At 36.5% G+C, this 17,456-nt stretch overlaps 1 protein-coding gene across 1 annotated transcript in view; it reads left to right on the plus strand.

Moving 5' to 3' along the window:
- The window catches only part of DNAH6 (dynein axonemal heavy chain 6), a 75,324-nt gene that overhangs the window by 30,618 nt on the left and 27,250 nt on the right, over positions 1 to 17,456 (plus strand). The window contains exons 50-63 of the mRNA XM_032950246.2: positions 452 to 619; positions 2,355 to 2,590; positions 3,016 to 3,277; positions 5,545 to 5,668; positions 7,347 to 7,543; positions 7,851 to 8,054; positions 8,700 to 8,825; positions 9,103 to 9,267; positions 9,473 to 9,540; positions 11,803 to 11,983; positions 13,304 to 13,483; positions 15,054 to 15,287; positions 15,929 to 16,064; positions 16,509 to 16,672. Of these exons, the coding sequence (XP_032806137.2) occupies positions 452 to 619; positions 2,355 to 2,590; positions 3,016 to 3,277; positions 5,545 to 5,668; positions 7,347 to 7,543; positions 7,851 to 8,054; positions 8,700 to 8,825; positions 9,103 to 9,267; positions 9,473 to 9,540; positions 11,803 to 11,983; positions 13,304 to 13,483; positions 15,054 to 15,287; positions 15,929 to 16,064; positions 16,509 to 16,672 (2,445 nt within the window). The remainder of the gene's footprint in view (positions 1 to 451; positions 620 to 2,354; positions 2,591 to 3,015; positions 3,278 to 5,544; positions 5,669 to 7,346; positions 7,544 to 7,850; positions 8,055 to 8,699; positions 8,826 to 9,102; positions 9,268 to 9,472; positions 9,541 to 11,802; positions 11,984 to 13,303; positions 13,484 to 15,053; positions 15,288 to 15,928; positions 16,065 to 16,508; positions 16,673 to 17,456) is intronic.

Genomic DNA, 17,456 nt, shown 5'->3' on the forward strand with positions numbered 1-17,456 from the left:
ATATATCTATGCTGGAATTGTTATCAACCTATTACAGTGATCATAAATTGAACTGAACAAATTATTTGTCTTGAGCTATATGGAAGGTTTTGCTCCATGCTGAGAAATAACAAGTCAACACTCTTCAGTTATTAAAAAATAAACCAAAATAAATGACACTTGTAGCACAGAATTGTTCACATGAACACACACTCCAGGCATCTCATTAAGGTAAAAGCATTTATTGTTTACCATTTATTGTTTAACATCTTCAAAAATTCAGTATCACTCAAAATGCCGACGTCAAATTAGAGGAGATGTACAGTATAAACGACTGCACAAACTAAGCTATAAAAGCAATCCACTGATTTGGCTTCAAAAAAGAGTATTTCCAACAGTGACCGAATAAGAAGACAATTGTTTGACATGAGTAACAGAATCAGCAATTATTTTGTGACTTTTCTCCCTCAAGTCAAGAGATCGCATAAAGAATGGCCTGACAAAACTTCTGGAAACCAACGAGCTTGTGGACAAGCTGCAGTTGGAGCTGTCAGCCCTGGAGCCCGTGCTCAAGCAGAAGTCAGAAGATGTGGAAGCCCTCATGGAAAAGCTTGCTACAGACCAGGAGAATGCTGATCAGGTCAACGTCCCTTGCTGGTTGACACAGCATACCGCTGCATAGTAGGCTTCAAGAACAGCTAGACCACTTTACATGCAAGACATTTCTTTTTATGCTTCTTCCCTCGCACTGCTCAACTTTGGAATTCCCTCCTATCGGCTCTTTTCCGAAGCTCTTATAACCTTCCTCAATTCAATGCAAGTTTTAACTCCGAGCTATAACATATGTAATAGTCTTGTTTGTTCCTGGACATGTTGGGCCTTTGCCCAGCAACTGTAGCATAAATAAATAAATAAACTGATCACAAAATGAACGTTTTTACACACTCGGTAGTTTTTACTAGTTATTTGCAAAATAAAATGTTCATATTTCTTAAAATAGGTATAACCTTGGATTTAGGAAAATGATATCATTTAGGAAAATTATATCGCAACAATTTGAATGTCTCCGTATTTGGTATCCTCAACACGTGTAGTGCAATATATGTAATTAGCTAATTTCTTTAGAACTGCTCTTAGTGTTTAGTTTGTTGTCTTTCCCTCACACCTCCGATTAGCATGGTTGGCTACATCCAGTGTGAAAAGTTCAACATACATACATACATGTGCTCAAATATGCATTCCCACCTTTGTGACTGATCAATGAAAGTTGTTCACAAAATTGGAAATCTGCGTTATGGTGTCTAGGACAAATTTGCGTATCTACCTTAGGGCATAAACATGGAATAATTATATGAAATTAAGAAAAACCTTACATTTTATCGGAAGTGTAATTAGCCACATTTGGTTGCATGGCAAATAATGCATCTGTACTCCAGAACACTTTATAGCGTTTGGGACTATGGCTTGTGTTCCATTGCAGTTTCCCTGTTGGTGATGTGCAATACTGTACTTTTGGTCAATGCCATGTGAATCCTATTTGTAAACACATTGGACTGCTGGCCACACAACTATTGGGCCTCATTTTAAATCACAGTTTTATTCACCCACAGGTGTACAATATGTTGATTGCATTGATAGTGTACTTCTACTTATAGATGTATGGGTTACAACCATTGGATTAAATACAAATATAATTTTGTGACAAAAAACGTTTGGTTTCATATTGTCATGCACATTATATTCTATCTTGTTTGTTTAAAAAAATGTGCAATTACTTTTTTTATTACCCATTTACTTCGAAAAGACAAAGATCGCCATGAATGTTGTGCATAAGATAATTGTGGCTTTAATTGGATTGGAATTTGCATGGCTTACTCTCCATTCCAGTCGCTACAGGATTATTCATAGTACTTTAATGACTCATAAGCCAGTAGCATGGGGTAAATGTGGCTTAGCCCATATTAGAATGGTAATGCAACCATTAATCCACGTGGTTATGGTGATGCACATTTGGTAATAAAAATTCAAGCCATTATGGGCAAGTGCATAGATCCAAAAGTCACAGAAGAGCATTCGTGTCTGATTTTTTTTGGTGATGAAAGCAACTGTGCATTAAACATGCTTAATATCATTGCTTCTCAGAGTAACAATACCATTATGAATCTAGATTTTTCAAATGTAATAGTCTAATAGCAGCTAAACATTTATTACCAAATTTTTGTGTTTAAGTACTATTTTGTTTGACATGCATGAGCTTTGAAAAACTACATTTTCATTTTTTTCGTGATGCATATTTCGTGCTGTTTTGGAGTAGAAACGGTGAAGTCAGTGTAACAAATGGTGGGCCCCTCTAACAAACGCTTCCCTGGATACAGGTGCGTCGGGTGGTGATGGAGGACGAGGCGGTGGCAAAGGTGAAGGCTGAGGAGACCCAGGCGATGGCAGCAGATGCCCAACGTGACCTGGATGAGGCACTCCCAGCTCTGCAGGCCGCCAACAGGGCACTCGACTCGCTGGACAGATCCGACATCTCGGAGGTGCGTGTCTTCACCAACCCGCCCGAAGGCGTCAGGACCGTCATGGAGGCGATCTGTATCGTTCTTAGCAAAAAGTACGTGACACATGGCCGGCACACATGGCTGAATTCGATGCACACACATGTTCATGGACATTTGATAATTCTAGCACTGTGATTACTACGCTTGTTGAATACAACATTTGATTATTTTGGATATTGACATTTCATGAAGCAAAATGTACTTTGGTGAATTTCTATCTGAAAGAAATTAAGTTAACTATGTTTTTATATGCAATTTTTTACGCATGTTATTCCATTATGAAAGCACAATGTGCATTGTGGAAGTGATTGTTTTTTAAACTGATGTATCCTTAATGATGTAATGTTTAACGTGATCTTGTGAACACACATTTCACACTGTTAAAATTCAAATTGCTGTACATGTAATGAAATAAAATTGCAAGCTCATAAAATATTAATGCTCAACTGTAATTTTTGTATGTATTTAAATGGAACAGGCCTGACTGGGCCTCTGCCAAGCAATTGCTGGGTGACTCAAACTTCCTGAAGCGGCTCACGGATTATGACAAGGAAAATATTAGTGAAGATGTCATTCAGAAGTTGAAGGTCTACATAAATAATAAAGACTTTGTTCCAGAAAAGGTGGAGAGGGTTTCAAAGGCCTGCAAGTCCATGTGCATGTGGGTGAGGGCAATGGACCTTTACTCACGTGTGCTAAAGGACGTTGGGCCCAAGAGGCAGAGACTGGCCACTGCACAGGTGGGGTACCTGTGCCGTAACATGTTCACTTCTTATAAATATTCAGGGGAAAAAATCACACTGGAATATCACAGATAGTCCTGTATATTGCCCAAATATACATGTGCTAACATCACAATATGATAACATTGACATCTCGAAAAGCAAGGGGGAAATTATATTCGATACGTCATAGATCATGTTTTTGTTCAAGGTGTATTAACAGGTAAAGTTGGTAATCAACTTAAAACAAATAAACAGCAGAACAAATTTGTGTGATCTAAATGTTTTTCTTTGGTTGAAACAGCTTTATTACGCTTTGCTCACTTTTGACAATGGGAGGCTTCAGTTTCCTGCATTTGTGAGAAGAATGCAATTGAAATGACGGAACTGCAATTATGTAAATATATATTAAAATCATACTAAAATAATAAATTACATTTCCATGTATCCCATTTATATTAAGCAATGACTTTCAGACAGCAGGTTGCTTAGCAACGACCATGCAAAGTCAAATCCTGCATGCAAAACAGAGACATTTTATTATTCGATGTATATACTTTGAAAATACAAATAGATTAATTTCTGGCCATACATTAACTCTGAAGGCCCTTTTATTTTTATATAGAGAGCTTATAATGGGTGCACCTGATGGCTTAGTTGCAAAACATGCCTGGGAATCTTTGGTGCCCGCGAGTAGAAAATTCCACAGTTGACCTCTTATAAGGACAATAAAAATGATGTCATTATTGTATTTAACATGTACGAAACTTGTACACAGACTTACATGGATGGCAGGGTCGTGCAGTGCTAGTTCTTGTGCCTCACAGGAAGAGGGGCCTGAATTCAATTCCCGACTGGGGATATTTTCTGCGTGGAGTTTGTATGGGTTTTCTACAGGTTCTCCAGTTTCCTCCCATGATTCCCAAAGAAGACATTATAACTGGTTTTGGCCAAACATCCCAAAGCTTTAAAACAATAACTAGAAATGACTCAATTAGGATTACGCATAGCAACATTGCCCCTATTGAAAAAGGAAAACTTGGCAGAAATTGAGTTTCGAGTCTCAACGAGGCATCCCTGCGTATACAAGCTTAATAACATGTAATAATATGAAATTAAGGTCAATTTGGTGGTAGAAAGTGAATGCCCTATTTTCTTTCCTGCCGAGAATAACCATTCCGTCAGTATGGTGTTTCGTATTCCATGAATGAACAAAATATTGTAAAATTTAGTCCTAGTTTCTATGGATTCCAATTGGCCTTTACCATTGTTATTTATTCTCCCACAAATATGATACAAGGTAATGCAGAAATGTGGCTGTGCCTTTTCTGTGTGAATATTTTAAGAAGCATTAACATATGTGATGTGCACTATATGCATGCGTTATTTAAGTTGTAATTGGCAGCACATCATTACATGAGATCACTATTAAAATGTTTAAGCCATGGAAATAGAGTGGATAGAAAATACTGACACGTTGAAATTAATGTATTCATTTGCATACAGCTTTGGTTTGAGGCACTCCAGCCTCACTTGTGAATATACTCATCTCATTCTGCTCTAACACACCAATTATCGTTATGTTTACTATAAAATGCACATAATACTCAATTGCTAATACAAACGTGCTTTTATTTGGTTATCCGACAATGTATCATTATTATTACTACAATTTTCATGAATTTTGGTAGTGTACTTGGATATTAATACGTGATTAATGTAAAATTGTGTTTTAAAAATATATAATAAATGTAATAATGAAGTCCAAATCCAAATTAAATGTAATTATTCGTTAGTATTCTAGCATTGATTATTTTAAAGATAATTAACCACGTTTCAGATTATATATTTTTTTATGTTATGAAGGATAATATTAATGATAATGAAGCATTTTCACTAACGTATGCTCTATCCTGTAATATTTTTACATGAACTGCTAATAATCTTTTTAACTTTCCTCTGAAGTGCAAGTGTTAATAAATACATATTGTGCTATTCAATCGAATGACACTGATTAATTATGTCCAGTTTTTTTCAATCAAATAATAGTGCAGTCAAGAGCTGCTGAATATAATTATTTTTCGAAGTTCTTTATTTAAGAGTTGAAGTGTGAAATATCAAATGGAATGTACGGTGTTAATTTTTAAACATCCAGAAAAACCACATACACTAGAATAGTTTTTGCCCATCTCTTTATTTATGCGGTCTTGACCGATGGGCCATGGGAATTATTTTCCCACTATGTGTTAAGGTTAAAGGTTATTTCCTCCTTTATTTGCGTGCAGGCTGAGTTGGATGCTACCATGGCAATGCTGAATGACAAGCAGAGGCGGCTGAAACAGGTGGAGGACCAGATTGGTGCCCTCCAGGATCAGTTTGACATGAGTGTGGCTGAGAAGGAAAGCCTTGGTATGTCATTGTGATGGCACAAAAACGCCATAATATTGTACTTCGCAGTTCAATAATACTGACAGTGAATTAAAATTAATCAATGTGATAATTGTATGGGATACATTTAATTGTACAGTATCTATATAAACGAATAATGATTGAAATGTATGAAAATATAAGTTAAAGTTTATAAAAAATTTAATGTAATAATATTTTGTAATTTTAGTACATTTATTGTATTTGAATCTCTACATTTTCTAGAGCACTGTAGTAAACTGTCATTGAGGGCTGCTACCATGGTGAAGTATGTTCTCAGATTCCCAATGACCGATGGATTAAATCATGGTCCTCAATCCCCAGCAGTTCTGGAACTAGCAGTTATTGTGTTGGCTGGGAAGGGGAAGGAGTAGGACATGATTAGGATCACTCGGTACAAACAGCTCACCTGAGTTGAAACATTGCTATCCACAACGTGCAGATTCTCTCTAGAAAATCAAATCTTATAGAACTGGATCAAGTAACTGGGAGAAATAATTTGGGACAAGAGATTCAGTGAGGTGAGGAGATTAGCCACATGAAAATAACAAATATATATAGAAATCATCACAACCATTAATACATAAGGAATAGCTACACTGATGTTATATGCAGAAGGTAACAAAATACAACTCAGAAGAGTAGTTCAAACCTATTCGCAGGGATATTAGTAACAAAATTTCATAATTTAACTGGATAAATGAAAGTTATAAGGGATGATGGCCATTCAGGTGGGACTGGTGACAAAATGGCAGCCATAGAGCCAACACATCCAAGAGGTGGACCACACCGGAGATGGAGTAATGAGATCAACTTGCGTGCACGAGCGAGATGGATTGTAGCATTGGAGGACCGTGAGAGATGGTGTCTGCATGAGAAAGCATTCATGTTATATCAGTGAATAGATCAGAACACAAGGATAATGATGTAGAGCAATCGTGCCATAGAGTAAGTACTTTTTTTGCTTTCAATTTCTGGGATAAATTGTTCTTATAATTTATCAGGAGCAAATGTCAAGATCACCTAAATATATCATGAATGAAAATGCATGTTTATAAAATTTTGGAAAAATCAACATTTATTTGGTCTATAACTGGTCATTTACATTTTTGTAATGTAGCCTTTGCCTTTCATTTAAAAATAAAAAAGAAGTCGCATGTCGTGAATAGTTATAAACTTCAAAATGTATAATTGTACATGGCTGTTGGCTTTCAGTCAAACAATTAAAAAGCACAGCATTTCATTAAATAGTATTTGTCAACAAGAGATTACGTGAATATTCATAGAGGATTGCAATTTAAAAATATATATCGTCGATGATATACTGTATGCGTTTACATAGACAGCAGTCAGTAGTCATTCAATATCATTATTTAAAAAATGCATTCGGTGGTTGCCTTCCTCATCTTGATGGCATCATGGTGTTGATGGAAGGCTCAATCTGTTATTGTGTGCACCGCAGCGTAAAAATTGGAAAAACATCCAGAGAATGCACCTTGATTTGCCGACAGCCCTTCTTTCTCCTGCAGAAATAAATATGAATTAATTGCTATGGTTCTTGGAAAATGCGTGAAGGTACACGGATGCTTTTGAACCACACGGGTCGAATCATCTCCGCAAGTGCCAACTTTTGTCTGACCTTTTTTCCTTCCTTGATTAGCTAAGAACATGGCCCTTACGCAAGCACGGATGTCTCGTGCTGGAAAGTTGACCTCAGCATTGGGAGACGAGCAGATCCGCTGGCAGGAAAGCGTCGCTCAGTTTCAAGTGGAGATAAACAACGTCATTGGAAATGTGTTTATTGCATCAGCTTGTGTGGCTTATTATGGGGCATTCACTTCACACTACCGCCAAATGGTAAGACAAACTTTCAGCATTCATGCCACGTTGTTTTATGTGCCAATTTCACATATCACATTTTAATAGGGTGTCACAGGAGTGTAAATGTATAATTATCTTATAATTCCAGTACAATTTGATCTAACTGAAACATCACCTTTTTATGATGTAGGAAGTAAGATTTTGAGCATTCCACTTGAATTCCTGAAAGAATAAAAGCTCAACACACAGGCTTATCTATCATTGTTACACAGCATTTCTAAGTGAATATTATTTATACTTACATCTTTTACCTCTTCTTTTTATCGCTGCTTTGTGCATTCAGCTCATTGATCGGTGGATCAGTCGCTGCCAAGAGCTGGGCATTCCCATCAATGCCAACTTCAGCCTCATCGGCATTCTGGGCGACCCCTTTGAAATTCGACAGTGGAATACGGACGGGCTTCCCCGGGACACAGTTTCTACCGAAAATGGAATTCTAGTCACCCGTGGCCGGCGCTGGCCCCTTATGATAGATCCACAGGACCAAGTAAATGAATGTTGCCGTCGAAATGTCTGGGAAAACCTCTAAAATATTTCACGGTCAAAATAAAAATGATATGTCTCGCGGCAGCTTCGTTAACATTTGTAAAATTATGCCCTTGTTGTTTATGTACACTGTTGGTCATTGAATATTGTCCATATCATATTTTTGAGTGTTTATGCACTGAATTATCCATACAGGTGTAATATTAACGAATTTAAAATTGTATTTACTCTTGCGCAAAATGTACCTAACCACTTTTTCCCACAGCTTAAAATAAATACTTATGTGGATGTTAAAGTGTATTATTAGAACAATTGCATTTTTCTTTACGGAGTTTGTTACTGAATAAGATGGCTCTTGTAAGTCATAAAATACAGATGTTGGAATTTATCATAAGTATGAACAACTGTAAGAAGAACAATACGATTCGACCATTTATATATTTAATACGGTGAAATCTAGCTTGTTATGAATTATATATGAAAGTTGTTTTCTCTCTATTTTGAGTGTATACAGCATTACAAGTGGAAGGTTTTAATCAGATGCTAACATTAACCGAATCTTGCAGTATGTTATTACATGAAACTCTCTCCATGTATTTTATCTGCTGAGTGATGTAATTGTTAATGGTGTACTTTCCCATTACAGGCAAATCGATGGATTCGAAACAAAGAGATGAAAAATGGTTTGAAAATTATTAAATTGACAGATGGAAACTTCCTTCGCACACTAGAAAATGCAATTAGACTTGGCATGCCGGTCTTACTTGAAGAGGTAACTGAAGTATTCAGTCACTGGTGGAAAGTGTATTTTCATATGGACCTATATACATGGTCTTCGTTATTATATAAATTCGGAAGTACAGCCAGGGTTAATTCATTCAAAAATCACAATTTGAATGCACTTGTGAGATTTCTCCTTTTTGACTTTGACTTCGGCCTTTATAAAAAGGTAGAAGAGTTAAAGTTAAGGAAGTCTAATTTATACAGAATTCTCATATATGCCATTTGAGAGCTTTATTTTTTTCGTAACATATTCTTGTCATGTACAGCTCAAAGAGACACTGGATCCTGCTCTGGAACCTATTTTGCTAAAGCAGACATTTGTGTCTGGAGGCCGCCTCTTAATAAGGCTTGGTGACTCAGACGTGGACTATGACAAGAATTTCCGGTTTTACATGACAACTAAGATGGCAAATCCTCACTATCTTCCTGAGGTAAGAGCGATATGTTTACAATCAAAGTCCATTGCTTCAAAAAGATATGAACTAGACACTAAGTATCGTGATGCTAGATATTGTACATTATATACATGCAATCTTTTACATCACACCAGTCATTAATAACGTTGCATCTGCAAGCATTGAAAGTAAGAGATGTGTTTGTATGTGATTAAACTGAAATGTTTGTCTGTTTGCATAGGTATGCATTAAAGTGACGATAATTAACTTTACCGTGACAAAATCTGGATTGGAAGATCAGCTGCTCAGGTAAATATCTATACAAAGCCTGTTAATATTCTTCATGTTCATAATAAAGGTTTTTGGGTTAGATCGCGTTATTTATAAATGTGTCGTAACCCTCCACCACCCGACACGGCCAATCAGCAAAAAAAAGTGTCATGTTGAATAAAGACAAATAATTCACTACTTTAGCCCACCGGTGTGTTGAAGAGTGAATCCACAACATTTACAGTTTGAGTACGACGTTTCGCTGGTAAATACATCCAGCATCTAAATTTTGATTTAAAGCTTTCGTGACTGCAGTAATTCATATTCTTAGTTTTTTCGGTAAAGTCATTTTGTTGTTTCCATCCAGTATCATCGGGCAATTCGCCAGAATGGTAAAGCCCTCGCTTGCTCCTGGTTTTAAATAGAGCAGCAGGGTGGCGTCATCATTTAACTCATATCAGGTGCAGTGATTAGAGGCGGAGGGGGGGTATTGTAATTATATAATCGATTAGTAATCAGTCAATGGTTATGATTAGTAATGCGTTGTAGATTAGTAATTAGTTGTAATGTGTGTTAGTGATTATATGCTATGTTAGTAATCCGTTAATTAGTATGTGTTTCCCCTATAAGGAATTGTAATGTGCATTCATATTCTTAGCTCACTCGGCAAAGCCACGCTGAAGGGAAACAACAAAACAACAAATATATATATTTTATTATTCTATTGCTTCCCCCCAACGCGACTCCACCGAAAGAGCCAAGAACATGAATCACTGCAGTCACGAAAGCTTTAAATCAAAATGTAATGTGTATTATTTAATAATACGCTTCTAGGCCGCACTAAGCCTGTAGCTGTCAGAGCGATTAAAGTTATTTTTATTCCTCTCAATTTCAATGGATTCTCTAATTAGTCTTTGGCAGTAATAATTAGTTTTACACAACACTGCAACATTATCAAAATAAATTGAGTGTCCTTGTTGACAGGCATGTTCTGCCACTGCCGACAGTTGTGTTTGAGATAATTTAATATTTCTCTGATGTTCTTTTAGTCTTACGCTGATGTTACGTCCCGTCTGTCCAATATAGCATCTGCCACATAAACAATTAATCCGATATACACCTTCTGTTGATAATTTAGGTAATGCGTCTTTAGTGCAAGATACTAGTTTTAGAATTTTGTGTACTGTACCAAATCTTGTTGCAATAGTTATGTACTAAATCTGCACGCATAGTGGCTCTGCAAAGCACAAATATACATTAGTATTCATGACTAATGATATGATAAATTTCGACTTAAAGCTTTCGTGACTGCAGGAATTCATATTCGTTGGGTCTTGTGTTGCGATCGAAACGTTGTTTTTTGATATATTTTTTAACCTATGTACATCACTTTACCAAAAGACCCAAAAAATATGAATTCCTGCAGTCACTAAAGCTTTAAGTCAAGATTTAGCATATCATTAGTCATGAATACTAATGTGCCGAAAACCCAAATAATATAATGATATGCTAGTTTAGAATTAATAAGATAAGGGCGCCAGTAATGGATATGTAGATTTAGACGTAAAGAAAATGTGAAGGTCATTATTAGGTTCATGAGAAGTATCTGCACATCCCAGCATTTATACATAATTGATGTCAATGTAATTATTTTAATTACCGGGTTTTAATGCTTGTTATCACACCACACCGTTGAACAAACATGTTTAGGGACTTATTTTGTTCTGTTTCCTTTCAGCAGGATTATATTGTGCAATAGACTGCTGAGGCTGACTCCCCTTTTTAGGGATTTTCTCCTCATCCATTGGCATATGCAGTCCAATCATTTCTAAGGGAATGAAGCAGTCATATTACCCCACGGTCCATTAATACAGAGCCATGCATTACAGTTTTTTTTTTTAACTGTTGACAGCTGACAGAAATGCATGTGCAGTAACGCTTCATGTCAAGGTATATGCAGTAATTCTAATTTGATTGTGAGCCCTGGTGAAAATAAAAAAAACAGAATCATAAGAATTGCATATTTTATGTCAGCGTATTTACATTCTATATGTGGATAGATAATATAATTGATTATGATAATGGTGATGCATATACGTATTTATGCGAAAACATTAGTGTTTATGTGTTGGTGTATTCTAACACAAGGATAGCATGCATTCGTGCGTGCTTGTATGCTGAAAGGTCACCATTGTTTAAATCCAAGAACAGATGCAGAACAGGTTTCACAAAAGTGGGGAATGAATACCTATTGTACGATATATATAAAAACACTGATAATGTGTTATTTCTTCATTGTAGTGACGTGGTGAGGCTTGAAAAGCCAGAGCTGGAGGAGCAGCGGAATGAGTTAATTGTACGCATCAATGCAGACAAAAATCAGCTCAAGGTCATTGAAGATCGCATTCTCAAGTTGCTGTTTACGTCGGAAGGAAATATCCTGGATAACGAGGAGCTCATCAAAACACTGCAGGAGTCCAAGGTACAGCATTGGTGCATGATAATTGCACTTCTTACCCGTGTGCTCCATGACTGAACCTTGCTGTTTGCTCGGAAATTTGAAGGTATACTATATTTTTGATTAAAAAAATATATACAATTGATTTATTTTTAAGAAACTAAAACATGTATTCATACAGATGAACACAATACAGACATTGACGAGATTCTGCCAAAGACAGTTTGAGTCGTTTATTAGAATGCGAGTTGGTTTGATGTTATGCCTTGCTGTATATGAGGTTCTACTCAGAAATTAATCTGGCACTTATTCGAAAATAATCATCATTTTCGATTATATTTTATCTACATTTACTACTGGATGATGTCCTCCTCAAGCTGTGACCTTCTCTGATGACCTTGCAATGTAAAAATGCATCTCGCACCTGCACAACTAAATTATTTGACCACTCCATCTGCAAAGTGGATGTCCTTTTGGGTACAGTCCCTCCCTTGGCTGCCAATCCATCTTTAGCCTTGTCCGCTGGGCCATCATTCCTTCTAGTGATGTGTCCTGGAAAAGTAAATTTACTCTTTTAGCATTCTGTCTGTAACTTGTAATACGTTTTCTAATCTCTATATTCCTTTATATGTCAATGCATATCACTTAATGTTTCCTTTTGCACTTTCCTTTTATAAAATATTTTTTTTCTGAATCAATCTCCACGTTTATTCTGATCATGTCATTGCGGGTAATATGCACTGATTTTAAAAGCGTTCTCTCTCAGGCATATTGGTATATGTTGATTCTCATTATCAAGACCCTATTTTTCAAAAGCACTCCAAAGAAGTCATCAAATAACAAGGCAGATTAAATTAGGGCTGGAATGCTTTTGGAAAACTGAACTTAATAATGAAAAGCGACGTTCCAGTAAATTATCACAAAACACCCCGTATAAAGTTTAGATTATTCCATATGTTTTATTTTAAACAGATGTATCTATAAACAAATGTAATGAGCTTTAACATTTTTGTTTGCCTTTGTACCTTGAGTGTGAGGCTTCATGGTTATTGCACTGCACAGAGCTGTTGGTAAGATTCGTTTGATGCATATGTCACTTTGTGAATTGCATGCAATTGCGTGTGAGCTTTATAATTTTACAGAGTATATGTTTGAACAAAAGGTGACTGGTACATGCTGTTTCTTTTTTATTTTATATATTAATGGAGACATGTTTACCTCCAAAAATTGTTTTGTGAGTTATTTTTTCTTAAAATATGTTGCGTTATTTTCAGTTGTTCCAGCTAAGTAATCTTAACTTCATGACTTGTATCATGAACACATTGGGGTTTTTTTTCATCACAGGTTACTTCAGGAGCAATTAAAACACGACTGAAAGAAGCAGAGGCAACAGAGGAGATGATAAATACAGCTCGTGAGAAATATCGGCCTGTGGCAGCTCGTGGCTCTGTAATGTATTTTGTTATAGCCAGCTTATCAGAGATTGACCCCATGTACCAGTACTCACTCAAATACTTCAAACAGGTATGTTTGACATTTTCACCACACCAGGCTTTGCAGTAGACTGCGAGGAGATACATGTTTAGTTCATCTGTAGAGCACATTCTTATAAATTTCTCCCCGAATTAGTTGATTATTTGCATGACTGTTTTTAGATTTGCAATTAAATAGAGACCAAGGAGTGTGTGACTCTGCAGTGCTTAATGACAATCTTGGCAGTTTATAACAGTCTCCTTGTTTATGCCTTGGCAGTTGTCATGTTGACAAAAAGGTAATTTTGCTCACACTAATATGCTATTGTCTCCAGGCTAATATGTAATACATCTTATTTACAATTTCAAGCAGGAATGAAACTTTACATAACAGCTGAAATAACAGGACTTGTCAGCAGTATTTGAGATGCTCTCAGAATTGAATTATTAAGCATGTGAGTGTTTTCATTTTCAAGAGCAGATATTCTCAAAATTGATCAGAGACTGACACACTATGGTACGGGCTTTTATCAAAAATAATTGAAAGACATTAAAGATATTTTTGGTACAAAGTCATAGCTTGCATGAAAAAAAGTCTTTCATCTTAAAAATACGTATACCTAAACTACAGCCATTTTGATTTTATGTAAGGCAAATCATTATGTTAGTATATGTGTAATAAAATACTTCCTTCCAGCTTATTTTATATTTAAAACAAACTATACTATGTGGTGGTAGGTTGTTGCATATTTAATTTGTCACTTTCATAATCTCACTCAGCTGTATTTAATATTTTGGTGCACTTTGCATAAATTCAGAAACCAATCATTTATCATTTTGACTTAAAACTTTCGTGACTGCAGGATTTCATATTCTTGGATCTTTCGGTAAAGTCATGTAGATAAAAAAAATAAAAAAATAAAAAATGTAAAAATAAAAGCAAAAAACCACGACGTTTCGATCGCAACACAAGCGGTCTTTATTTTATTTTTTATTTTAATCATTTTTATTTTTTTATTTTCTATCTATGTGACTTTACCGAAAGAACCAAGAATACAATCATTAATCAATTTTGAAAATATCCAGGTTTTTTATATAAATGTGTAGTGATGCACTCATCGACACTAGGAGTAGGAGGCACTCTATTTGTTATCAGCCTTCACAGGTTACAAGAGGTAACTATAGCTCCCAGTCAGGACAGCTGGCAGACTGCCTGACTGACGATGCCGAGAAGGTGAAGATGTAGACGATGACTCCAGTAGTACGATGGGATCCCACTCTAGGCAACAGCCCCATGCCTCCGCTCGGGGTCCCCTTTTATCCTCCCAGCGTGACCTCGCTCTGCCCCAGCCACGCCCCCCTACTAGAACCTACTCGTGGGTTCCCGGGCTTACCTCACGTGCCCCCTCTATAATCTTTCCCCTACATCCCTCTCTCTGGCTTATCACGTGACCTGCTGACAGACAGGGCTGCTGCAACTGCAGATCCCCTTCTCTGCCAACAACCTGCACTATGCTACGTAGTGACCTATTCTATGTCACTACAAATGTATAGCCATGTAGATGTGTTGGTGTATTGGAGTATGCTGTTAATTCAAAGCTTTTTCACTCTTGACACTGCAGCTGTTCAACATGACAATCGAGACTTCTGAGAAGCGGAGTGATCTGGCAGAGCGTCTGGAGCTGCTTCTGAAACAGACACTACTCGCCACCTACACCAACATCTCGCGGGGCCTTTTTGAGCAGCACAAACTCATCTTCAGCTTCATGCTTTGCATAGAGATCTTACGACAGCATGGGCACGTGAGCGATGCAGAGTGGAACTTATTCTTGCGAGGAGCTGCTGGAATGGACAAGGTTCTATTTGCATTTCCTCTGGCTTTCTGTTGTCTAATTGCTTGCAAAGATCACTGGCCCATAAATTGTACACAGTTAAGAAAAAGTGTTACACTCATTGAATGTTCTTCTTCATATGGCTGATGGTGATGTAGAGCCACAACTTTTATGTCATATTGAGGTGGTTAAGCCAGATATTTGCATCCGGAGTAGCTGAGTGTATCGTTGTGATGCCTCCTTCGTATGAATGAATCGGGCCTTGAGTTGTTATATTTTCCATGGCTTGTGATTTGTGATACGTAAGTCATGGCAACATTTTGTATTCAGGTTTTGTATTCAACATTAAACAAAAATACAATAAATATTGGCTGTGCATAGATTTGTAGAAATATTTGGATGTAAACACAATGTAAAATATTTGTCATGGTCAACCATATTAAAAAAAAAATCGTTTATTTTAAGATGAAAAATGGCACCTTGTGATTACCAAGCAGAATAGTGAGAAAAAATCCCACATAAAATGAAAATATATTTGTATTAGCTATGGCATTGCTTGATTTATACCATATACCATCATCATAGTTCTAAAATAAACTCCAAAGTTGTAGTTTACGATAATGACATATTTACTAACAGTAAGACTCTGGATTTTGTGGTGTTAGGAGCGGCCAACTAAGCCTGAAATTGGGTGGCTGGCTGAATCGACATGGAACTTGTGCTGTGACCTGGAGGACCATTTGCCTTGCTTCAAAGGGCTAAAAAGGGAGATTGTGGCCATCCCAATCTTGGTGACATTAGGTTTGTTACAACCATTTTCACTAATGACATTTTCTCTCTCTTCATAGTTTAATATCTTTCCCTAGGGCTGTATTTGTCCCAGTAATGAGCCACTTGTTATTTGCAGCGTTTTTCTCTTCCAATGACATTTTATATTTACCCATCTGTACATGTGTAGCTCTCTGTTCTACTTGTGCTGTTGCATGTGTTGCAATATTTGTGCAATTTCACATTAGCTGTTAATTGTTTTGGTTTAAATATAACTAATTAATGTATACATTGATCCACAAAGATATAACAAGTGATCTACTGACCAGCTCAGTTTTTTTTTACATCCTTTTGTGAAAGCAGATTACGTTGTCCGACTGCTGTTGAAGGTCACGGTCCCTGTGTAGGAGTGTTTGTCGCTGAGGCTGATTGACAGATGGATGGGGGTCATTTGGATTGTGTTTGATTTTAATGTAGGAAGGCTGGAAATCCGACTGAACCCTGAGGCGTGGGAGGGCTGTATGAAGGAGCCACTGCACTTCACAGAAGAGGTTTCTGAAAATGAGATACAAGGTCACTGGAACGAGAGACTGTCCAAGTTTCAGAAACTCGTACTTGTGAAATCATTCATGGAAGAAAAGGTAACGTTTTTTTTTATTACATTGTGACAGCTACTTGTGATCCTATGGTCCAAATGTAAATAATACAGCCATGTAAATGTTAGAATTTCAATATATTTATCACCATTATCAAGGCCCCGATCCTTGTAGATGAGAAATTGGAAATTAAGGAGATGGATATCATATTCTTGGTTCTTTCGGTAAAGTCATTTTTTATTTTATTTATTTTATTGTTTCCCTTCTACGTGACTTTACCGAAAGAACCAATGATACGAATTCCTGCAGTCACGAAAGCTTTAAATCAAGAGATGGATATAATTTTCTCTGCTTATATTTAATAATTTTGGACTGATTGTGCATTTCTACATTTGTAGTCAGAACCTGCGAAGATGGGCTGATGGCAAGGTTCTTCTCAATGTGTAGAACATGTTCCTGGTTGCTAAGGTCACAGTTAATATTATCATTTCATTTGTTTCTACTTCAAGACGAATACAATATCATAATCGCTTTACTTGTTTATTGCATTGTAATATATACATTATAATACTTACCAAATGTAAATGATTTGGCAAACATTGCACAGTAAAAATGTTCTGCCTGCAGAGAGAATATATTAACATTGAGCGGCCTTTTTTCCGTAATAAAATATTTCACATGGTTTATATCAATGTTTGATATTTCTTAAAAACTATGATAAATAACCATTTCATTTAATGATGATAGGGAGCAATGAATTTCACACGTGTTGCCTCTATTCTAATATAATACTCTGCATTGATTGAGCTTCTAAAATGTGTATGTTAAT

The sequence above is a fragment of the Petromyzon marinus genome, chromosome 1 (genome assembly GCF_048934315.1).
Source record: "Petromyzon marinus isolate PM22_M1 ecotype Great Lakes invasive population chromosome 1, UKy_Petmar_22M1.pri1.0, whole genome shotgun sequence".
Taxonomy (NCBI): Eukaryota; Metazoa; Chordata; class Hyperoartia; order Petromyzontiformes; family Petromyzontidae; genus Petromyzon; species Petromyzon marinus.